This window comes from Solanum verrucosum, unplaced genomic scaffold (genome assembly GCF_900185275.1).
Source record: "Solanum verrucosum unplaced genomic scaffold, falcon-dt-bn FXZP01000282.1, whole genome shotgun sequence".
NCBI lineage: Eukaryota > Viridiplantae > Streptophyta > Magnoliopsida > Solanales > Solanaceae > Solanum > Solanum verrucosum.
Window position 1 is genome coordinate 363,033 of NW_026020198.1, and position 24,018 is coordinate 387,050.

The window sequence follows — 24,018 nt, forward strand, 5'->3', positions numbered from 1 at the left end:
CTAATTAATACTTGGGTCCAAATCCAAATCACACCTTAACCGCTTGGTTAAATAATAATTTTTGTGTTTCATTTTATTTGATCCATAAATTAAAAATAGATGTTTCATTTCATTTGTCCATTTTAACAAATTTAGAAAGTTTTATTATATTTTTCTTATACTATCCTTGATATTAAATAACCGCATAAAATACTAGGTCAAATTTGACGTTCCAAAACATTATTATTAAGGTTAGTTCAGTAAATATACCTCAAATTAAAGACCTATTTGACGATAGATATTACAGGCACTTTCTTGATTATTATTTTTTTGGCAAAATCTATTTGGTCATGAAATTTATTTAATTTTTGAAAAAAAAAATTCCGATTCCAAAATTTAAAAAAAAACAATTTATTTTGGATTCATAATATAGTTGTTGAGTTCTTTTAAAATTTTAAAAACTTTTCCTAAATTTTGCATCTATCCTAGCTTTGGTGGATGTAGTTATCTAGTACATGTTGCTAATAAAAGGTGAAATTAATTAAAAGGAAAAAACTTTTTGGCCAGAAAATTTGGCCAGAATGATAGTTTTTCTATGTTATTTTAACTTTTTAAATATTTTTATCCTTTTAACTTAAATATATTTTAATTAAAAAATGAAAAAAAGATCAGTTTGTTTAAAAAAAGAATATTATAATTTTTTTAATTTTCTGGCCAAATTCTGACCAAATTTTCTGGCCATTTAACACTATGCAAAATTGACCCGAACATCTTAATCATAAAAAAATACTACTCCCTATGTCCCTAATTACTTGCCTACTTCTTCTTTTATAGTTGTCCCTAATTACTTACTTGTCCATTTTGACAAATCAAGAAAGAACAATTTTTTTTTTACGTATTATAACCTCAATTAATTACTTGAAAAAGGTAAAACTTTTTGAAAATCTTAAACTTTTAATACATCCACTTCATAATTAATAGGAATAAAATGATAAACTCACTATATCAATAATTATTTTCTTAATAAGTGTGTCAATTCAAAAATGAACAAGTAATTAGGGACAAAGTATCTATTTAGAATCTATCTTCCCTCTCTCCTCACTAAACGCACTTCCAAAATTGATATGATTAGCCCATTGAAAAAGATCATGTTTAGTTATTTAACTATTCAAGCATAACCCACTAGGCAAACACCACCCTTCAATGGATTTAGCCGTTTAGGCGGGTCCGCAATAAGAATACCGAGATACGAAATTAGAATTTTAATTTTATAAACTTTTAATTTAATTAAATTCTAAATTACACTATCTATATATATTTAACACTCGAGAGTAAAATCTAATGTGTTGGCTTATCAAAACAATTAGCTCTTTTCCTTTTCCAAAATAGGAAATCTAACAAAAGTACTCCCTCCGTCCCATTTTATATGATGTACTTTGATTTGGCACAAACTTTAAGAAAAATGGAAAAACTTTTAAAACTTGTGGTTCAAAATGAATGATAGAAATTTGTGTGGTTGTAAATCATTTCATTAAGGGTAAAAAAGACATTTTATAGGCAAATTGTTACTTAAAATAGAAATGTGTCATTCTTTTTGGGACTGACTAAAAAGGAAAGTGAGTCATATAAATTGGGACAGAGGGAGTACTTTTTTTTCGGGATCAAGTATTTATTTTGCTTTTCATCCCATATTCAAAGTTCATATTAAAATTCGGACTAAATTTAAATGGTACACTATGTTTAAAATATGATATTCTTAATAATTTTTTTTTTTTCGCATGATGACCTTTGATTAAGGGCGGAGCAATTCGATATTGAATCTATTTGCCTTATAATTGAGTCTATAAAAGTGTGCTTGTTTTGTTTAATTCATAAAAGTGTGCGTCGTGACCAGAAATCTCTCTGTCTCGCCAGCAAAGCATTCATCAAATACAGCCTAATAATAGTACTCTTTCTATTTTCATTTTTAGATATATAGAGAGATTCACGGGTATTGTTAGAGAAGCAACGACGTCGTTTCTCTTGCTCCGTCCCCGTTTCCCGTCCTTTTTCTGCATTGTCGCCGGCGACAATGGTGGATTTGGGTCTCTCCGGATCTCTTCTTGCAGTGGTGTTGGGGTTCGTTGCAGTTTTCTGTTTTTTCATTCAGAGAAATGGTGGCTGCAGCAAAAGTAAAATTGATGACTCAGCAACTAGCACCACTACAACTACGGTGTACAGTGGAAAGTCCCGATCAAAGGATGGAAACGACGACGTTGATATCATCATCGTTGGTGCCGGAGTTGCCGGTGCTGCTCTTGCTCACACTCTTGGCAAGGTATTGTTTCTTTCTTTGTAATCCTTTTTTTTAAAGTTATTGTTCTACTTTGATCCTTTAACTATTTTTATGTACATATGTGAGCAAACCGTAATTGTGAAGTGAGAAGTAATTAGACTGATTGATTTACGTATCTGAAGACATAGTTGATGTGGTTATTCATAAAAGACTTGAACTTGATTGTTAATTTGATGAAACCAGAGAAATGAAAGATGCATTGATGATGAAAGCGTTTGGTGTGACTGCAAATTTTTTTATTGGAGTTCTTTGTTGACAATTCTCTATGAAAAAAAATTCTTTTTTGTGAGATTTATGATTATACATTTGGGACTACAGGAAGGGCGTCGTGTAAAAGTAATTGAAAGAGATTTGACAGAGCCTGATCGAATTGTTGGAGAACTCCTACAACCGGGTGGTTACCTCAAATTGCAGGAGTTGGGATTGGAAGGTAAAGTTCCTAAGTGATGTGATTTGTGTCAATTCTGGTTAATTTACTCTCTTGAAGAGAAAAAAAAGGAAGTTAGTCTTACACTTTTAGCTTCTCGTCTGTCTCTTTTTTGGCATTTCTCATATTTGTATTTTGGTCTACTGCAGATTGTGTGGAGAAAATTGATGCTCAACGAGTGTTTGGGTATGCCCTTTTCAAGGATGGAAAGAGTACACGTCTTTCTTATCCCCTGGAGAAGTTTCACTCCGATGTTTCTGGAAGGAGCTTCCACAATGGGCGTTTCATTCAAAGAATGCGAGAGAAAGCTGCAGCTCTTCCCAAGTATTCCTTCTTACCATTTTTTCCCTTTCCCTTGGCAGATCTATTTCTCTCTCTCTCTTATATGTTATGAAGTATTTGATCTTCAAATAATTTCCTGTTTGAACTTGTAGTTAGGATTCATATTGTCGATCCTTACTAGTTTGGATGGAGTCTAAGTTGATTGATTGAAAATTTGAAATAGTTTCCTGTTGAATTACCTCTGCTTTGATTGACTAAGTGCACATCGGCTTTGATTTTTTAACAGTGTCAAACTAGAGCAAGGCACTGTTACGTCTCTGCTTGAAGAAAACGGGATCATTAGAGGTGTTCAGTACAAGACTAAATCTGGTGAAGAGTTGAAAGCGTATGCACCTTTAACTGTAGTATGTGATGGTTGTTTCTCGAATCTACGACGTACCCTTTGTGACCCAAAGGTAAGGGCGCTTATCAATATTTCTCTTGATTTTTGTTAAGATAAAAAGGATGGAACTGGGTGATTAATTGTTTGTTGAGAAGGATCTTTTGTTTTAAAAGCTCATCTGTGAAATCGTTTGCTTTTACTTATTGTATATCATCTTTTGCTTTTACTTACTACTGTATGAGACGATAAGAATTAGTGTACCAAAGTTGTCTGAATGAACAAATATTTTTATATGAACATCACCATTGTTGTCCCCTCCTTATGTTTCTCTCAACACTCAGAATGACATGTAATGTTGTACAGGTAGAAGTCCCCTCTTGTTTTGTTGGTCTGGTCCTGGAGAACTGCCAGCTTCCACATGAAAATCATGGACATGTCATTTTGGCTGATCCATCACCTATCTTGTTCTATCCCATAAGCAGTACTGAGGTCCGCTGTCTGGTTGATGTACCTGGTCAAAAAGTGCCTTCTATTTCGAATGGCGAAATGGCCAAATATTTGAAAAGTGTAGTTGCTCCCCAGGTAAAGAATTGTTGAAACCGTTATCCTGAATGACATACCATGTCATTATAGTAGTATACATACTTAAGTTGCATGACGTTCAATGAGATGTTCGTGTGGTTGTTCCAGGTCCCTCCTGAGATAAAAGATGCATTCATTGCTGCAATTGATAAAGGAAACATCAGGACAATGCCAAACCGAAGCATGCCAGCTGCTCCTCATCCTACTCCTGGTGCTCTTCTCATGGGAGATGCATTCAATATGCGCCACCCCTTGACTGGTGGAGGAATGACTGTAGCATTATCTGATATTGTTGTATTGCGTGATCTTCTCAAACCTCTTCGTGATTTGAATGATGCATCTACTCTTTGCAGATATCTGGAGTCATTTTACACCTTGCGTAAGGTAAAAATCACTTGAAATCCTTCCTTGCATAAGTAACATATTTGATTGCTGTAAGTACCACGTTTTCTACTTTAAGAATCCTTAGTGAAGTAAAAACTCTATGTTGACTAGTGAGTAATGAAGGATCTGGAACCACAAAACAGACATTCCTTTGATGATTTCACCAGCTATCAATCTACCAAAAACGATATAATGTAAAAAGGCTTGGTTCATTACAATGTTTTAGGACTTGACTCACTCAATTCTCCTATAACTTGTCTTTTACATGAATAAATAAATAAAAAAAAAAAGCAAAAGAGGATGACTGATGACTCAATTCTCCTGCAGCACTTTGAGACTTGACTAGAATATTATTACCTTTATAGATTGTTTATCAAAAAAATAAAAAAAATATTACTTTTATAGATATTGACTTGTTCTGCTCGCATATTTTACCTGCAGCCTGTGGCCTCCACCATCAATACGTTGGCTGGTGCCTTGTATAAGGTGTTTTGTGCTTCACCTGATCAAGCTAGGAAGGAGATGCGTGAAGCATGCTTTGATTATTTGAGCCTCGGTGGAGTATTCTCAGATGGACCAGTATCTTTGCTTTCTGGCTTAAACCCTCGTCCATTAAGTCTCGTTTGTCATTTCTTTGCTGTGGCTATCTTTGGTGTTGGCCGCTTGCTGCTTCCTTTCCCATCACCCAAACGTATATGGATTGGAGCCCGGCTAATATCGGTAGGTGTCAATCTTGCTTTTGCTCAATATTTGCAATCTTTACACACGTGTTCCCATGTGACCTTGTATTTTGACAATTTCATGTTGATTCAAATGCAGAGTGCATCGGCAATCATTTTCCCTATCATCAAGGCAGAAGGGGTCAGGCAGATGTTCTTCCCCGCAACTGTTCCCGCATATTACAGGAAGCCCTCCTGAAGTGAGGTTGTAACTGCTATAAACAGAATAAGGCTATGTCATTGTACCACCTCCATCAGTATTCTGGTTGAGTTTCAAGAGTTTAGTCCAACTGTTGCATAATTTTTGGTTGCTAGTGTTCCCTTGTAATCTTTTTCCTTTTTAGTTTGTTCCCATGATTGATTACACTATAAACTGGAAAGTAAATATAAGTTGTACAATCATACATTTGTCTCTTCTCTGTACATTTATTTTTTTCCTCCTCTTTGTTTTCTTTTTTTGCCTTTTCTTATTGTGTTCTCCCACATTGGCTTGGGGTTCACTTAGTTTTGCCAATATCTGTAAGCCTCTTACTGATACCAAAGATGTAATCATCTTTTGAGTTTGACAATGGAGTAGAAATTGAGGAAGCATAACAACTTATCCTTTATAAGCTCGAAGCTTGAGATTGAAATTATTGTAAAAGTTCTATGGCATATACCTTGACAAAATAATAGCATATAATTTGTTATTTTCTCTAAAGTTCGACCTTTTGTGAATGCTACAATGAACAATTTCAAGAAGTTTCTTACATATCTTTTCTACCAAGTAAGGATATAACATAATCAGCCACTTGACTCAAATTTAATACAAGGCAAAATTCATAGGCTGATTACAGCCTTTTCTCTCTTTATTTGACGACATCTTGAGCTAACTTACAGTGTACTAAAGCCTGTGTGATATACAATGTAAATCCGTATGTTCAGCTATCCCACGTCACAAGTTGCGCTCTTCCAGGAAGAGTTGAAAGTCCGCAGAGGAATTACAAAAGCAACAATCCTGGCTGTAGAAGTACTCTTAAAACTCGTCACTGAAGAAAAAAGAAACAAGAACCTATTGCAAAGCGTATCCTGAAAACCTCGATAAGCAGCCAAGAATGTCAAGAGACTACGTGTACCAGTCGATTAGCACAAGGCTGGAAGCAAATGGCTTGATAGTCTCCCAGGAATCCATCATGAAGGACCACTTGGATTAGCTAGACTAACATACAACATCAAGTGGACATGACCTTTTAAAATGTTACAGAAAATTTCAGGCATTTATCATGGCTCTTTATCTGCTCGTGCCATTCTTCCTTTCCGACTTTATGGCCTCATATGACTTCATGACTTCCTTAAACTTTGCTTCAGCAGTCTCTGCAACCATGTCACAATATCAGATATTTATCACCTGATGCAAGTAGTAGCATTTCTTTCCTTATGTTTTTCTCAAATTTGAAATAGGTAATACAAGGATAAAATATCAAATAGACCAGCCAACACAATCCACCTTTGTTTTGCTGATTCTGATCAGGGTGAAACTGCTTAGCCTTTTCCCTAAATGCCGACTGCAAGTTCAAAAAAAGGCACTTTTCAATTGATATTTTCAATACAAGCTAATGTTTTCACATGTGCGCATGAAAGATGGAGAGAAGCAGAACAGATTACAGATAGTCGAAAGTCCAGTGTTTTAAAAGGCAGGGGCGTGAGGCGGGGAGTTTTACTTAGTATAGGGCGAGGCGTAAGCCTGGAGACGTGGGGCGTAAGGCCTATGGATCTTTAAATTTTTAAGTTATAATATAGTATAATAATAATATAATAACACATAATTATAAAAATACATCTAAGTTTGAAATAATTACAAACATGATTAATGAAACTCATAGAAAATAAAACTTCCAATGTGATTATACAAGTATAAATAATCTAATATCTTAACTTTTTAATAATAAAAGTATCATTATTTCTATTTATTTTTTTATCATACTATACAATGCACCCCTAAAAGAAAATAATCAATAAAACTTACTAGTATTATAATAAAAACATCACTCCACCATGAATAAAAATAAAATTACTTTCAAATAGCTAAATAAAATATGATAACTTTGAGATTTATGACAAAACCATGAAGACTAATGATAAGTGAAGAAGTAAAATTTTGTTACCTATTTTTAAAAGAAATGTTACGCACCTTCACAGTGTTATCAAATAGTAAAGATGTGATACTACAACTTGTTATTTGAGTTACTCTCAATCTTCTTATCTCTATAGATTAAAAAATTATGAAGTATCATTCATTTATTCAAGAATTATGAGGGTCAACAATGTAAACTAAAGATTTTAACGCATAATTTGTCTAAGATCTATTAGGCGAGCCCCAAGTGTTGGGTGTTGGGCGTGCTTAGGGCGTATAGTCGGGCGCTTAGGGTCTCGGGGCGTTTTGCTAAAGTCCTACCCCAGGGCGAGCCCCGAGGCGAGTCCCAGTAGAGTCTTTTAAAACACTGGTCGAAACTGAAGAACCATTGCGATGTCAACTATCAAATACCCTTGCAAATAGCTCAAATAGGAGGATTTATCATATTAAGATAATTTTAGCAGAGATTAGTGTGTACAAGTATGATTAATAAATAAGCAGCTTCATAGAATCTCCTAGTAATCGGGGCAATGCCAGAACCACCCAATAATATTAGGTATCAACTTCTTAAATTTGACAAGACAGTCAAAAATAGTATTAGAGCCTGCTTGAATGGGCTTATAGCTTTTAGCTTATAAGCCAAAAGCCATAAGTTAAAAATTCTAACTTATGGCTTTTGACTTATTTTTATCCTTTTGCCTTAAAAACAAGAGATTAAAAGCACTTTTTTATTATATCCAAACACTACAAAAATATTTAAAAGCTATTTTTTAACTGAAATTTGTTGGGAACTGCTGAAGTGTCTTTGTTGTAGCACGGCAGTAAACTCAGACCTGAAGCTACTCAAAAGTGTTCTGTTCTACAAATGGCTAGTATATAATGTTGCAAAATAAAGCAATGCGCCTGGATCTTTTTTTTTTTTTTTTTTTTTGTGTATAAGAGACATGGTGGCAGGCAACAGAAGTGAAGCAGCTTGGCTTGCAGTCTCTATTAAAGTACACAACGAACAAAGAAAAGTAAAGTTGTTGAGTAATTAACAGAGCTTCTAGCTATGAAAATGTTGGTGATGCAAAAAAATTACCGGGAGAAGAATCATTTCATTTTATTTTTACCTTTATCAAGACAGTAGTTTTCTTTAAGAGGTTACAAATGATTTTGATCACTCTTTTTCCTGCCTAGTGCCAAATATAGACCCACATACGTTTTATTCAGAAAATTCAGAAAATAAGGAGCAGCACAAAGGAGATAAATTAACTCTGCCATTCACGTAGGGTGGTAGTGCCCAAAAAGAAAAATATTTCTATATTCAGAAAATTCAGAATAAAGGAAATAAATGTTTTAAGGCTTCAAGTCATGCAGGGTGGCAGGGGTATTTAGTTCTCTAAACCATTCTCCTCCACAAGGAAGAGGTGGAATCAGGGAATCCTAGAACAATGGAAGGTAATAAATGTAAAAAGATAAAAACAATGGGACGTAAACTGCACAACAACACTATTTTCATTTAATACTGGAAGAATTTTTGGACATGCCAGAGAAGGATAAGTACCTTTATCTCGTCATCCGTGTAAGGCTTCGTCCTAGACCTGTCATAATGGAAGGATCAAACATGTCAAGTTTCATGTCAATGTCAGTATCATCGCCAAAGTACTAAACACATCCACATTAAACATCTGACATTCCAGATATAGACTTCTTGGCCACATGAAAACTAATACATGTACGAGAAAACTAAAAACTAGAGAAGAACGATAAGTATCTGTAACTAACAGAAGAAGTAATACCCTTTTAGAGCAGCAAAGCCTTCTATCCTAGACCACCACATCATAGGTTAAACCGTGTTTTAAAACATAATTTTGAATGTCATGATTTACCCAGGTGAAAGTAAAATTCAATATGAGATTAATCACAAAATTGGCATCTTACTATCCAGAGTCAGTAAAACAAATCTTCACCTTCATGTAAGTAAGCACCATTCACATCATAGGGTACCATTATCTCCTTATTAGATTGCAGTGAGTGAATAAGTCGAAAACAAAACCTAAAGTTTCAATCTAATGTCCTTGTTAGGAGTCCATGGTGACTTCAAACAGAAGAGCCCACGGCATTGGTAAGCTGCAGCAGGTACTCCTATGAGGCATATTCTTATAGGGTTGAAGTGTATGCTCTGGTCCTCGAATTGCCAACAAAAGAATGCAAATTAGTAATTTTCTTCTTTGTAAATCCTTCTACTGCATTGATGCAGAATTCCCTAGCAAAAGAATTGGCAAAAATGCATGCCTCAGGCACATACATATGCCTCAAACCATAATAAATGGACAGTAATGTGTCCTAAACAACTTTGATTTTTGGACTATCATCTTTGCAATGGACGTAACAAAACGTTTGACACCATTCTATTTTACTGTAACTTTCACTACTATCAAGAATTTAAACATTAAATATACACACTTCAACTTTGATGTGATATTTGCCCTCTATTCACCCACTACTTTATTATTCCCTTTTATCATCACTAATATGCTATATAAGTCAAACTAACATCTTAAACTCCAAACCCAGTTAAACATTGCAATATAAAATGAAACAGAGGTAGCACATACGTTTACATGCATTCGTCTTATATGTTTAGTATCTAGTCGTGGAACTGCGTCATATACAACAACATACCAGTGAAATGTTTCCAAAGAATCAATAGTATATGCACCGAAAAGAGTTAAAAGTGGGTCCCCAAAATTCCTTACAACTTCGACTTGGATTCTCCCTCCAACTTCCACTTAAATTTCATTGGTAAATGCGGTTGCAATTTGCCTACTCATATCTGTATATTTACCACATCTTCTAGCTGCATGGAGGAGTTCTCCCAGTTGATGGGTAGTCTTCCAACCTTCATTTCCTGATCTTGCCTTGCACTACTCTACACTCTAGCAGTTTTTGCAAGGCCGTTGGATGGCATTAGAAGACCCCAGGATAAGGCATCAATAAGATGTGCCGATTCATCAGGAAAAACGCAAGACTCCTCTATAACCATATAGCTATATGTGAAGGGATACACATGCGTGCAAATTTTATAAGCCTTTGCAGAAGGAATTCACTTTTTGGGCCCGTGTTAAATTAGAGGACATGCAAAGAGGGCCTGTTATGTTTTAACTGTCAGCTGGAGAATAAAGAATTAGGGCTTGTTTTTGCTCTCTTGTGGATAGTGTTTACACCATTACTGTTAAGTGTTATATTATAGGTCAGACACCGACAGCACTAGAAGCATCTTCTTCATGAATACAACTACTCAGTAAGGTCTTCTAGGAGGATCTGACCAAGCGACCAAAATTGGTATGTCTTTCCCTACTCATAAGAGATGAATGATTTGCTAACTACTGAGCCTAAGCCAGTGTTAGCTTATGTAGATGCATGACCAGACATATGCAAAGTGCTGACTTGACAGGTCCATCCATATGAACTGACATCATCAGTCGCAGTAAACATAGACTAATTCTAAGTGATAAGATTTTCACCGAATTATTCATTGAAATGAGACTTCTGATGAAATCGGGGATAACGTCAAAGAAAGAAATAGAAAGGACTGCATGCCACTGAAACAGTCCCTCGAAACAATTAACCAAGTTGGTGTTTGATAAAAATGTGCATAAAGCTTCTAGAAAATCTATCAATACACAAAAAATTAAAAGGAAAACAAAACAAACTATGATTTAGCTTTTGATAGTACTCTATTCTAACAATAAACAAGAAAGAGGCAGCTTCTCATAGTTTTACTATTCTAACAATAAGCAAGAGTATAGTAAAGAGAACGGCAAAAAATTTTGGTATAGGACCTTGAGCTACATGAAACAAAACTAGCATCCTAATTCATCAAATTCCAAATAATTATAACATAATCATTCTTAATGATTCATTTGACATTTAACACTTATCCCTCACCTATCTATTGCCATGAAGAAACCAGTCTGGACTGCCAAAAGAAAAACACTTGGCACTACTAAGAGATAAAAGAACCTAAATCATTGAAAGAAGCAACTTCACTACTACACTGATATCCTTAAAGATGATAAAGCTAAGGCAATTGGAAGTCTGAAACAGCATATCTGATTGGTGATAACATGCGTAACCAGTATAAATATAGATCAATTCAACATCTGAAAAAATATTAATACCTATCAAGACCCAAAACTGAGTAATCATGCGACAACGGGTTGCTTGCATTGGCCCTAGGAGCTTCCCTGAAATTAGTTCCCCGGTCTCTGAACGATGTATCAGCCTTCCAGTACCAGTCATTTCTTTGGAAGTGCTGATGATATGCACTTTGCCCATTTTCTTGCCAGCTCTCATAGCTCCTCTTATGTTTGTTTCTCTCCCTGTTGAAAACACTTTGCATACGGCGAATGCGCTCCTATGAAAAGCATAGGATATTGGGTCAACAATAATCCAATGGTTAACGTAGAATACACAGATAAATTTCAGAATAAACTCACAAATGGAAGTTTATCTGTTATCTCATTACGTTTTTCTTTAGCTCAGATATGTATGTCATTAGATCTACTATCTGTAGTTGGCTTTGTGAGGATCACAAATTATGGGATAGAAAATAAAGCAATCAACAGTTCAATCACGCAAAGAAAACATAGGGTAGGAGTGACATTTCACTTGAAAGAAATACAATAAGGATGTTTAAATATCCAATGGTTCTGTACAGCTTCAGTGTATTATTGCAGATGAAGAAATAAGGGTTAAATCTTATGTCCATCCTCCAACCTTCTAGCTATAAGATTTTCCATAAAAAAATTCACACAGCTTGTCCAAGAAAGCAAGTTACGCTTATGTCCAAAAGAACAAATGGTAGTTAAATTCTCCTTCTCAAAAAAATGGTAGTTAATTTCTCGACGCGGCCAAATTATATTCAGAGATGACACACATTCTAAACGAATACACATAGGGGCCTGGATTTCATAAAGCAAATATCACAATGTCTTCACTTGCTTCAGTTGAAATAAACTTTGACGAAATTCTCTTTCAATTAGATCTAAAGAAATGAGAGTAAAATTGTTGAAGATGAAAATGTAGCTCACCACTCTCTCCATTTCTTCTTCATACTCCTCCCGCATCCTGCGATTATATCTTTTCCACGCTTCCTCCTGAAAACTTGTCCTAAAAGAACCCCCAGCTCGACTTCTCTGTGCTGACTGCCTCAACTTTTTCAATTCAAATAGGTAGTTATTAGCTCAAGAAAAACATTTCTTTCCTCCCCCATGCAAAGTATTTATCAAAACAACTAGAGCAGAACCCTTCTTTAAGCACAAATGTCAGTAAACATAAGCAACTTCATTTGATGTACTTCATCTTATGCATGAAACAGTTAATTAGTATTGAACTCGCACCCAAGACCATTGCAAGAAACAGCAAAAGCAAAAGCAATTTTTTTGCACAAAATTAATTTTGTCGCAACATCTCATTTGACAGAGTAAGCATATACTCCCTGTATCAGAAGGGAATAGCACGATTAGATTAAGAGTTTCTTTTACAATTATTTTCTGATATTTTTTAACTCTAAAGCTGAGTTATCAAACTTTTTCTGTAGTAGATAAATATGCAAAAGTTTATTTCCCAAAATTTAAAAATCAATATCAAAATTCGCATCCGATGATCTTCCCTGAACCCCTCATTCTTATTAGGATAAAGCGATTTATCAATTTAATGTTTATTCTTATGACCACGAAATATCCGAGGGCTAGATGACCCACAGTTTGAAACTCGTTGTATCATGAGCCTGTCTACGTAGCCTTCTCTGATTAAATACCAAGCTTCAGATCGCCACGGCTTTCAAACTAATTACGTGTGGCTAATCCACACATTGCTTAGCTCTCATCACTGAACCAAAGACCTCGGAGCACAATTCTTTAGTCATTTTTCAATCATCTTCTGAGTGGTGAATTATGTTTAGACGTGAGCTAAAAATGACTCACATATTTTGAAGATCTAGAACATCGGCAAGAGCAAGTACGTAGAAGAGTGGTCGATGCATCAATATCACATCTTCCTGCCTTTGATATTTATCTCTTTCATTTAATTTAAGATTAAACAACATCTCGATTTGTGGGTGTCGTTTTTTGTGCATGGGCCATGCCAATCTTCTTAATTTTTTAAAAGGCAAGAAAGAATTCCTTGAGTTGGATATAATACTATTTTTTCATTAAAAGGCCTTCTCTGTTAGTTAGAGATAGTCTTATCTTTCAGTTTTAGTTAGAGAAATAGGTTTTATTGTCTCTAGTTTTCACTTGCTTAGAGTTCCCTATTTATAAATAGGACCCTAGTGCATTTTGGTTGAGAGACTATAATAATATCCTATTAATTGATTGGATATGAAAATTCTTCTCTTTATCCTCTTCTTCCTGCTCCCTTCTCCTATCGACCCCCTCTCCTTCCTCTCTCTCTCTCCCTTGCTCTCACTCTCATTTTTGCCTTTTCTCATATCTTCCCTTATTTTCGCTGTCTTATTTGGTGCTACATAAGAAATTACAAGAAAAAGACGAGAAAACCAGATAAGAAGTAGTCAAAAGAAGAAGCAAAGGTAGCTCACTATGACTATGCACAAGCAACAAGCAAATAGGTCGTAACTTAGACCACATGCAAGGAGGGTAACTCAGGAGTAAACTGAAATTCTACATTTACCCAAATGAGATTGAACAAAGAAATTCATACCTGAGAGTAGACAAAATCCACTGTACTTCGCAATTGTGTAACCTGCCAAATTTCTCAGGCTGTGAATTAATAATCAGAAGCAACCCAGAGGAGGAAAAAAGGAAGAAGCAAGTAAAGTTACAAAATTCCTTTAAAACTTTTTCATTGTTCTAACAGAACACAGAAGAGCATGAAAGTTTAAAGCGTTCAGAAGCAGCAACGAACCACACCCGGGAAGAAAAATATCAGACCTACTCAACTTTGATTTGTAGAATCCACCGTTACAAGTTTCTAAGAGAAGGAGAATATACAAACGTCACTGAATAGTATGCCATCCTAGATAACAAAGAGTTGCAATACACCAAGGACATATGATTTTATATTTGTATCTTCTTCCACCTCCACCTGTAAAGGTGGCCGAGTTGGTTGAGCAGGAAATCTCCCAAATGAGGGGTCTTAGGTTTGAAACCCTTGCATGCTTTCTTGGTTGAGCGTGTGGTACGGGGTTTTCCTAGTGCGGTTTATCTCCCTTGTGAGGTTTGCGGGCTATTACAGTGGAGTGAGGTTTACCCCGTGTGCACCCAAAAAATAGCAGTTGCGGGATCCCTTGTCATAAAAAATATCCATATATTTTTCCACCTTTGGTCCCTCCCCCCTCCCTTTATAGGATGCCTTCCGTCAATACATGCAAATACCAAAGCCCTCCACTCCAATCTATCTTCCTTATCTCCCATACTCCTTTGCATGAACTCCACTTCTCATTCCCAATACAAAACGGCTCTTTTGAAACTAATTTCTGAGATATTGCTACATGTTTCTTGTGAGTTGTGACAAACTCGAATATATTACCCAATCTATCGTAGAATCGCTAACACCCAAGGATATGCATACTTCAGCGTCTCCACACTAAGCTATCCAACCAAAAACGTAGATGGTTGTCGCTCCCAACAGTTTCACATTAAGGGTCATTGTCCTGACAATGAAATTTATAAAATCATCTTTTCCCTTCATAATCTCCTTTGTTCTAATGACCAAAAGATAACAAAGGTTATATCATTCCATTGCTGGGAGACGAACTTTCCACAAACTTATCAATAAAAAGAGAACTCATAAGGTCATCTTCATCTTCCACTACCTGACAATTTGTATATGGCAACAACAACTTTTCCCGATAATCTTTCTATGTAAAAAAGACATTTCTCCATTAGTGCCATATTAAATCATTTCGATCTCTTCATCACTAATCCTCCAATCCTCCCCCTAACCATAGAGAGATATTTTCTTCTCCACCAAAAGAATCTCATTCCCCATCCTTCTTTTATAATTGAGAAACCTCCAAAGGTCACTAGCGCACGGTTAGAAACTCAGTAAATAATGGGCCTGCACCTTTACCCGTCTCTACTTAAGGAAACAAGCAATTTTTTTTTCCAATGCAGTACGGGGTTTCAATAAAAACATTAACAAATGACGGTCATCCTCAAAGTTACAACATATTAACCTGTAAGCAAATTAGCATCATTGTGTTTTCAAATATAATTAACTCATATGGCAGAATAACTACTACTTATGGCAATTAATCCGGGCAAATTTTATTCACAACTGAGCATAGAAAAAATTAGAAACCTAAATTACCCCAAGTTTCTTTCTTTCCCAGTTTGATCAAGCATACACTTTGGTTTCTTCACAACCCATTTTCCCTAAATGCCCAATTACCACATCATATCTGATACTGCAACATATTACAGATTATAGATTTCAAAATTACTCAATAAAGCTTCGAACTTTACAGAAACCACTGAATTGCACACCCAAATTCAAACAAAAGAAAAAAGTATAGAAACCAAAAAAGCATGAGATGGGGTAAGAACCTACCGCAAAAGTTGTGGCAGTAGCTCCGATTAATGCAAAAACAAAAATACCCCAAAGTTTCATCTCATCTTTTTCTTGATAAGGTTTTCCCCTATTGTCTTCATCGCCTTCTTCGTTACCCATAATTGATTAGCTTAGAAAAAATTCACCGCAGAATTGTAATCACTGTAATACACTTGAAAAAGAGCCGATGAAACATGCTATGCTGTGTGCTTAATAGAATCCAGAATCTATTGATGTTCCTTCTTCTTCTCTACGCCGACTTTAGATGAAATTGTACTTTGTATTTTGTGATTTTGTCTATTTTCTTCTTCCTTTTTTCAACTTCGCCTTTTTGTTTCTCTGTGGTTTTAATTGGTTGTGATAATTCCCAGTGACCCGCTAGCGCTCGTCGGACCTTTTCGGGTCAACTGTTTTATGTAAAACTAGCAAATTTTGACTTTTATTTTGTTACCCAAGCAGTTTAAAAAAACAAGAGATAATTTAACTTTTGTGTTTATTTTATTCTTGCTATTAAATATTATTTATTATCTACTAACATATTTCTCAAAACATTAAATTTAATAAAGTCAAATGATAATATAGTAGTAATATTACCCATATTATTTATTATTTTTTAAGTGATGTGTCAAGTCAATAGTAAATAACTATTATTGAACAAGAAAATATTCGGTATAATCTACACAATGGAGTCAAGAGGTAAAAGTATACCCAATTTTTATCATGTTATTTTCAATAGACCCTTGATAATAATACCGCAAATAATTACATAAAATAATAAATAATAAGAGAAATCAAAAAACAAATAGCTACAAAAATAGTCCCACGACTAATAGTTGATATACTATCGAATTTAGTTTATTACCATATTTAGAGTTGCTTTCCACGCCAAAATAATATATTTTACGTAGTTCTCCATTCTTAATCAGAGGTCTCAAGTTTGAATCCTCCTAAATACAGAGTCTTTGTTGGGGAACGCTTTATCTTTAACGTAGAACTTTCCGATACAAATTTAAATTTAATCAGATTTTAATGTAGATATCAAAAATCGAATAAGAATTAATAGATACTAAAAATAATGTTATCTATTCGTCATTTGAAGTTTTTCTTCTTTTGTTTTAGTTTAAAGAGAAACACACTCATATTTAAGTCACAAATTCAGTGTAAAAAAAATCATTTTAAAAATTAAAATGCAATTATTTAATCCAAAATGGATAATTTTCTCGAAATGAAATGTGATTTTAATGAGAATCGGAGCTCCGAAGTGTGAGCAGAACCATTGAATAGCAACCGTTCCAATCCCCACGCGCCAATTTCAAGCTTCTCCGTATACGCGCCATACTTTCCAAATCTGCAAATCTCCAGCAAACACTTTCACCTCTTTCTCCAAACAATTTTCAATTTTTTTTTGTATTCATCAAATACATATCCATTGTGTACCGGAATTACCAAACCTTTGTAAATTACGGATCTTTAACGTTGTTCACTACTGATTCAGGTACAGATGATGTTTTGCCATTGCCTATTTATTTGAAACAAAGACCTCAAAGCTTCCCTTTCCCCCCCTTGTATCAAAGTTGGTACAATGTTGCTTTCTTGCTCTTTATGTTTGCTAATTATAGTAAAGAATTGATTTTCTTGTCTCTCCTATTAGTTTCCATTCATGGGTGTGGTTAACAAATACTATAGTGTTAAATGCTTCAGTACAATCCTTTGTGTTTTTCCTCATATCAAAATGGGTTTAAAGGTTGTTTTCTTGCTCCCTAATTATAGTTAAAGATTGAATTTTTGGTCTCTTTCTTGACACCCTTTTAGTTTCTATTCATGGGTGTGGTTAACAAATACTATATGATTAAATGCTTCACCACAATCCTTTGTGTTTTTTAGTTTCCTCATATCAAAGTGGGTTTAAATGTTGTTTTCTTGCTCTTTTTGCTCCATAATTATAGTTAAAGATTGATTTTTTTGTCCCTTTCTGGACACCCTTTTAGTTTCCATTCATGGGTGTGGTAAACAAATACTATAATCACAATCCTTTGTGTTTTTCCTCATATCAAAATGGGTTTAAATGTTGTTTTCTTGCTCTTTTTGCTCCCTAATTGTAGTGAAAGATTGAATTTATTGGCTCTTTCTGGACACCCTTTTAGTTTCCATTCATGGGTGTGGTTAACAAATACTATAACCAGAATCCTTTGTGTTTTTCCTCATATCAAAATGGGTTTAAATGTAGTTTTCTTGCTCTTTTTACTCCCTAATTGTAGTGAAAGATTAAATTTTTTGGCTCTTTCTGGACACCCTTTTAGTTTCTGTTCATGGGGTGTGGTTAACAAATATCCTTACATGCTTCACAACAATCCTTTCTGTTTTCCTCATGTCAATATGGGTGCTTTTTTCACTTTTTGTTGGCTTATTATAGACTTATAGTGATGAAAATGTGTTGTTCCTTGACACCATTTTAGCTTCTTTTCATGTGTGTGGTTAATAAATCCATAGTTACTAATCATTGTTTTCTTAAAAGACTGGTCTTTTCTTAATATTGTGATAATGCCATATTTGGAAACTTCTGTGAAAAAGTCAAAGCTGCCAGAAATAAGAAATTTGACAGCTTTTGGTATCTAGTTTTGATTTTTGACATTATAATCTCTTGATTGATTTTTTAATAATTAGATTTGTCTTTAATATTACACAGGAAATTAGTTTTTTTTGGTTACAAGAACCTACAATGATGTCAAGGAGGCCTATCAACCCATCTCGACGTGTAGCAGACAATGGAGCTTCTTCGTTAGAAGGCTCAATTCGGTCAAAGACACGGTCTCCCCCATATTTAACAATTGGACTTATTATTGTGGTACTTATTCCCGGATTCTGATGCTAATTGTTATTTAACTGTTATCATTCTGGATGACAGTGGATAAACTTTAGAATATTACTAGCTTCAAGTCATTTAACTGTAATTGTAACTCAATTTTTTCCTTTTGGATATTCCAGGGTGCATTTCTTCTCATAGGGTATTTTTACTGTGACACAGGTTTGTATCTGAATCCTCGGTATTTTGTGAATTATGTTTATCTTCAAAAATATAGCGAGATGCCCCCCAAAAAATGAAGAAAAAAGAAAACAAAATATTTTAGCTGATTGCTCAATGCTGGAGTCTGGAGCTGTCTGGTAGCCTATAAATTCTAGTTTAAATTATATAACAGTTACACTCTTTAGTTGACTTGGAGGACTCCTATAGATTCTTTGTTTAGAGTAAATTGTATATTGAAAAGAATCGATAATACTTGTGCATGAACAGTCTTCCCTTCTTGAGAAAAGAAGATATCGGCATCCACATATGCACAAGTAAAAGATGTCTCATGTGTATTGTTTTCGACATATTTTTAATTTTTATCTGCAAACAAATAATGGTCTGTCTTCCCTTTAAACATTTTAGCAAAGGAAAAGTGGCCCTACCTCATGTTTTGATGAATGTTTTTCTAAATAAAAATCTCAAATGAATCTCTGCTCTCAGTAATGGTCATGCAGGTGATTTAATTACACGTTGTGTTTCCTTTTCTCAACTTGAACGTTTTGTTCAGCCTAAGTATTGTTCTTTACTTTATACTTTGTGCTTCTGAGTCTTGTTCCTTACTTCAATCTGACACTGATAGAGGGATTATCATCGGTTGTAGGTACTTTTGCCAGTATTAAAGGAGCTATCAGTAGAGTGGAAGGTAATTGCTCATGCATTATTCTAGAGGATTTGAGTTTTGACGTATTTATATATCAAATGCCACATGAATTATGTGATTTAATCAAAGTGATGAGACATTTCTTTTAATTGCTTAGTGCAAATGTTTCTAACTATGAACTCATGATCACCTCATAAATGTATCAAGAACTTCAGTTTGGTCCTTAATGATAACCGCTGTCACTTTTGGGTTCTGCTTGGGGCTTTACTCTAACAATAATTATAATAATCTATTATAAGAAGGCTCGTGTAGTAGGAACCATCTAAAATTACTTAAAACAAATGTCTTTTGGGACATAATAAAACTATCTAACCTATCTCTCTAACATCTTAAGCATTTGGCAAGTTGGTCAACATGATATCTGAGCAGACAAGAGGTCCTGGGTTAAAATCTCGCAGCCATCCATTAAGAAAAAAGTGTGTTTGGTCCATGAAAATAAATGGGGCCAACAAGTGAGGGTGTGTGTTGAGACATAATGAAATCAAGTCACTAAGTCGCTAACAACTTAAGCTTTGAGATGGTCCCACACTTCAGCAATGCCTTTGGAGATGACATGCAACAGAATTCTTGTGTTCCACGAGGAAACCTATGTGCATTGTTATCATGCAGTCAGTCTGTATACCAACTTCAATAAACTAATATCAACCCAGAAACTTCATGTCTTAGATTTCTGTTCTCTTATTGATTTGCTGAATAATTCTTTAGTCTGGTGAGCATCTGGAACATCTGTAAACTTTCCCCCCATACTTTATAAATCATTTACTTATAAAGGCATAGAGGAGGTAACGAGATTAGTAATTTTCATTTGTCACTCTAGGTGGGTGGAGTGACTGTGCATTATACTTATCGAGAATCTTGATATAGTCTATACACAGAGCTACTGACTTCCATTCTTTATATTAGAAGATACCTAAATTCTATTGCTTTTGTTTAATTTGGGTAATACGGTATGTCAGTTTATTTGCCTTGACATTGTTGAAGATAAAGTTACTGTTGTTTTTACATTACAGTTGACTTAGGATCTACCACCTGTTTTACCTCTTCAGGGGATTTTTTATGTACTGTAGAAGTTCAAAAGGCCATTCCTGTTTTGAAGAAAGCATATGGTGATAGCATGCATAAGGTGCTGCATGTTGGTCCTGATACTTGCTCGGTAGTGGCTAAATTGTTAGAAGAGGAAGATACCGAAACTTGGGGTATAGAACCATATGATATAGAGGATGCAGGTCATTTCTGCAAGAAACTCGTGCATAAGGGCATTGTTCGTGTGGCTGACATAAAATTTCCTCTCCCATATCGTGCAAAATCATTCTCTCTTGTGATCATCTCAGATGCATTGGACTACTTGTCTCCAAAGTATCTTAATAGGACTCTTCCCGAACTGGCGAGGGTGTCATCTGATGGACTCGTTATTTTCACAGGTAAGAAGAGTTTGTATTAGTTGTTATGTTTATATGACAGCCAGCCCAAAATGGAAGTTTATTTTGCATTAATTGTACTGTCCGAGCTAAGCTGCTTCCTACCCTTCACTTCCTGTCAATCTGTATTTTGGTGTTTGCCCTTTTGGGTTACACACATATGAGTAGGGCGTGTTTATCTCAATCCAAGATAGATGCCTTTTTAACATGTGAAACTTATTTTTAATCTTCAGTACTTGGTCATACTAGCACATTTTTCTCGTTGATAGACAAAGCTATTTAGAAACTTGATTATTTGTTACTTTAATTTTAATTTCCTTCCATGCTGATGTCTCTTATACAGTATGCTTTCAATAGGTTTCTATCCCCCCTTTTTACTAGGTCCAAAATTGCCCTATTTAGTTTTCTCCTTTGAAGTAGGATTAAAGTTGACTGAGAGAAGTTCTTGTTATCACCATCCTTACTGCTGCGGAGGATAAAAGTACATCACCACTTCTCATTAGTTACCTAAATAATATCAAGAAAAGCTGAATATCTATAAGATTTTATAGCAGGGATATTAAGGACAAATGTTGGATTTCACACACTAACACACACACAGAAAAGAAGAGGACATCCGTGTATTTTTATTTTTTTTGGATAAATGGCATTAAACTGGTTTCTCATATATGAATATAACAGATGCGGAAGTGAGGAGATTTTACAAATGGGGGAAATTAGATGACCAGGGTCTATGTATAACTGAAAGAGAGAACCTGTATTAGTAGAACTTAAGAAGAATTTAGCAGCAACAGCACGGGTTTTTCCTTTCCTTTTACTGGAAAGGAACAACTTCATTTCTGAATTATGCAAGAATTGGTTGTTACTATGAAAAAGGATACTTGAGAATTCATCTCCTTTCATGTTTAGCAGTGATAATATTTTTAAAGAATGATATGGTGATAGTTGGATCTGGTTTTGATGATACCTCACACATACATATCCATCTCCACTACATGAATGGTTCACAATTGATTCCAAATCGATGCAATGTGGCGTACTTTCAATTCAGCTAGTGTGCTTTTATTCTTGTATAACTTTTGGTCAGTTGACCTCTATAGTAGAGTAACATTTTGTATTTTGGATGCGTTGGCGAGTCTGATCACCTTGCTTTCATAGAGCTGTTTACTCCTTGAGTTTTCTCCTTTAAGATTTGACCATGTCACTCCATGCATAAGCTTTCTAAGGAGTTAGAAATGCCTTTAGGGTATTTTCCTACCTGCATCCTTAATTCCACATGATTACTCAATATAAGACATTGGCTGCGTTCTGCATATAAAGACAAGTTAATATGGGAAACCTTGTAATCCAGAGAATTCTTCTGGTGTTAATCTGATGTTAATATCTGATAATTGCAGGTTATCCACGCCACCATAAAGTTAAGTCTGCAGAGAAGTCCAAATTTGGGGGGCTGGTAAGTGACGTGTCCTGCATCGTATAAATTTTACATATTTTTGTTTCAGTGTATGGACATTTGATCTCTCATAAATTTTAGGGGTGAGGAGCCAAGACTTAAATCCTAGTTAGGAGGTTTTATGGTTATCTATTCTTGCTCTTTTAGTTTAGTTGATCTAAATTCTTGATGGTGTCTTGAAAAAAATGAGTTTATGTCAGCAGTTCATTTGAAACCTCATTATAACATCGCCATTCATGCAGTAGCATATCACTGCTAGTCAAAAGTCAGTTTTTCTATTTTCTGGTGAAAAGGGAAGTGTTTATATACATTTGTTGAAGCATGACTTCATGCTGCAATGGTGCTAGCCCAATAAATTGGTAGCCGAAGTTGTATGGTGAAATGTTTTAGTGAAAGCCCTGCTCGTGATATCTTTCTCTCCGTCTATTTTCTATAGTAACACTGACTTAAATTACCCTTCAATTTTGAAACCTAATGCCATCTACTTCCACCTTTGCTTTCTCTTCTCTCCAAAGGCCAAATTGAGGAGCTCAACATGGTGGGTGCGATATTTTGTTCAAACAAGTTTAGAGGAAAATGAAGTTGCTATCAAGAAATTCGAGCAAGCTGCTTCAAAGAAATCTTACGTTCCTAGCTGCCAAATTTTTCACCTGAAATCTTACCGTTGATATAATTACACGAAAGTTATACACAGAAGGAATCACGCATAGCTCGTGGATGATGGTCAAGATATGTTATGACAACTTTCAAGTTTCAGCTGTGTTGATAAATTGTTGAGAATAGCAGATGTCTCCTTGAAAAATTATTGAGTATGCCATCATCTTGATTAGTGTAGTCTTGTTAGATATATGGGGTTATGGCAGTTTGTTGATTTATTGCAAAAATGGGAATTAAATTGCTGTTTAATTGGAGACTCTCTGTGATTTTGGTTTTAATGGCCAATTAAGCCAAATGATATACATCATCTAAACTTCTCCTTTTGGTTCTGTTTATTTGTATCACTTGAGCCGAGTGTCTTTCGGAAACAACCTCTCTTCCTCTACGAGATAATAGTAGGTCCACGTATACTCTACACTCCCCAGATTCCACTAAATGAGATTTCACCGGGTATGTTCTGTTTATTTGTTTATTTACTTATTTCATGTTTATTGTTGACAAACTCAATAAATCTTTGTCTTCCTCTTTATGTCTTGCTACTTTTCATTTGGTCGTCCAAATGTTGGGGAATCACAATCTACTACTTTATTAGTGTTGCCTTTATTTGTGATTAATTCGACATATTTTCACTACTCATGTAGAAAGTCATACATAAGGCAAAAAAATGTTGAATGTTAATATAATTCTAAAGAAGTATAAAATTGATTAGAATGTCAATACATAATCAAAAGTAGTGCACCATTTCTCTAGCGCATGCATGACCAGTGACAGAGTCAGAATTTTTAATAAGGAGAATCAAATTATAAAGAAATAAGCATGTATACAGAAATAAAGAGAATTGTATCTATCTACTTAGTATAAAGGGTGACAACTGAATATCTTGCTTCAATATTGCTGAAATGAAAAAATATGAATAAGTAATCAGGTGCACAAAGTATTTCACGCACATGTATGGTTTTGGAAAAGGTCACACTTAAAGAAGGTGTGATATAGATAACCT

General features: G+C 34.9%; 4 protein-coding genes across 4 annotated transcripts in view; 2 read left to right on the forward strand and 2 right to left on the reverse strand.

Annotated features, from left to right (window-relative positions):
* Window positions 1-24,018, reverse strand: part of LOC125829951 (G-type lectin S-receptor-like serine/threonine-protein kinase At4g27290) — a 320,066-nt gene that overhangs the window by 249,597 nt on the left and 46,451 nt on the right. The gene's annotated exons all lie outside the window — the stretch shown is intronic.
* Window positions 1,813-5,489, forward strand: LOC125829960 (squalene monooxygenase SE1-like). Its single transcript, XM_049509190.1, has 8 exons — window positions 1,813-2,296; window positions 2,633-2,744; window positions 2,891-3,065; window positions 3,310-3,478; window positions 3,769-3,987; window positions 4,096-4,371; window positions 4,813-5,091; window positions 5,191-5,489. The coding sequence occupies exons 1-8, from the start codon at window positions 2,051-2,053 to the stop codon at window positions 5,287-5,289; spliced, it is 1,575 nt and encodes a 524-aa protein (XP_049365147.1). The 5' UTR covers window positions 1,813-2,050; the 3' UTR covers window positions 5,290-5,489.
* LOC125829979 (uncharacterized) lies at window positions 6,197-16,099 on the reverse strand. Its single transcript, XM_049509212.1, has 7 exons — window positions 15,763-16,099; window positions 13,912-13,953; window positions 12,282-12,404; window positions 11,370-11,605; window positions 8,750-8,786; window positions 6,577-6,634; window positions 6,197-6,443 (listed from the first exon to the last, which is right to left on the reverse strand). Exons 1-7 carry the CDS (start codon window positions 15,880-15,882, stop codon window positions 6,361-6,363), a joined length of 699 nt encoding a protein of 232 aa, XP_049365169.1. The 5' UTR covers window positions 15,883-16,099; the 3' UTR covers window positions 6,197-6,360.
* Window positions 18,452-23,342, forward strand: LOC125829978 (probable pectin methylesterase CGR3). The gene is made up of 6 exons (XM_049509211.1): window positions 18,452-18,607; window positions 18,748-18,787; window positions 19,431-19,472; window positions 20,537-20,911; window positions 22,306-22,361; window positions 22,877-23,342. Exons 1-6 carry the CDS (start codon window positions 18,482-18,484, stop codon window positions 23,027-23,029), a joined length of 792 nt encoding a protein of 263 aa, XP_049365168.1. The 5' UTR covers window positions 18,452-18,481; the 3' UTR covers window positions 23,030-23,342.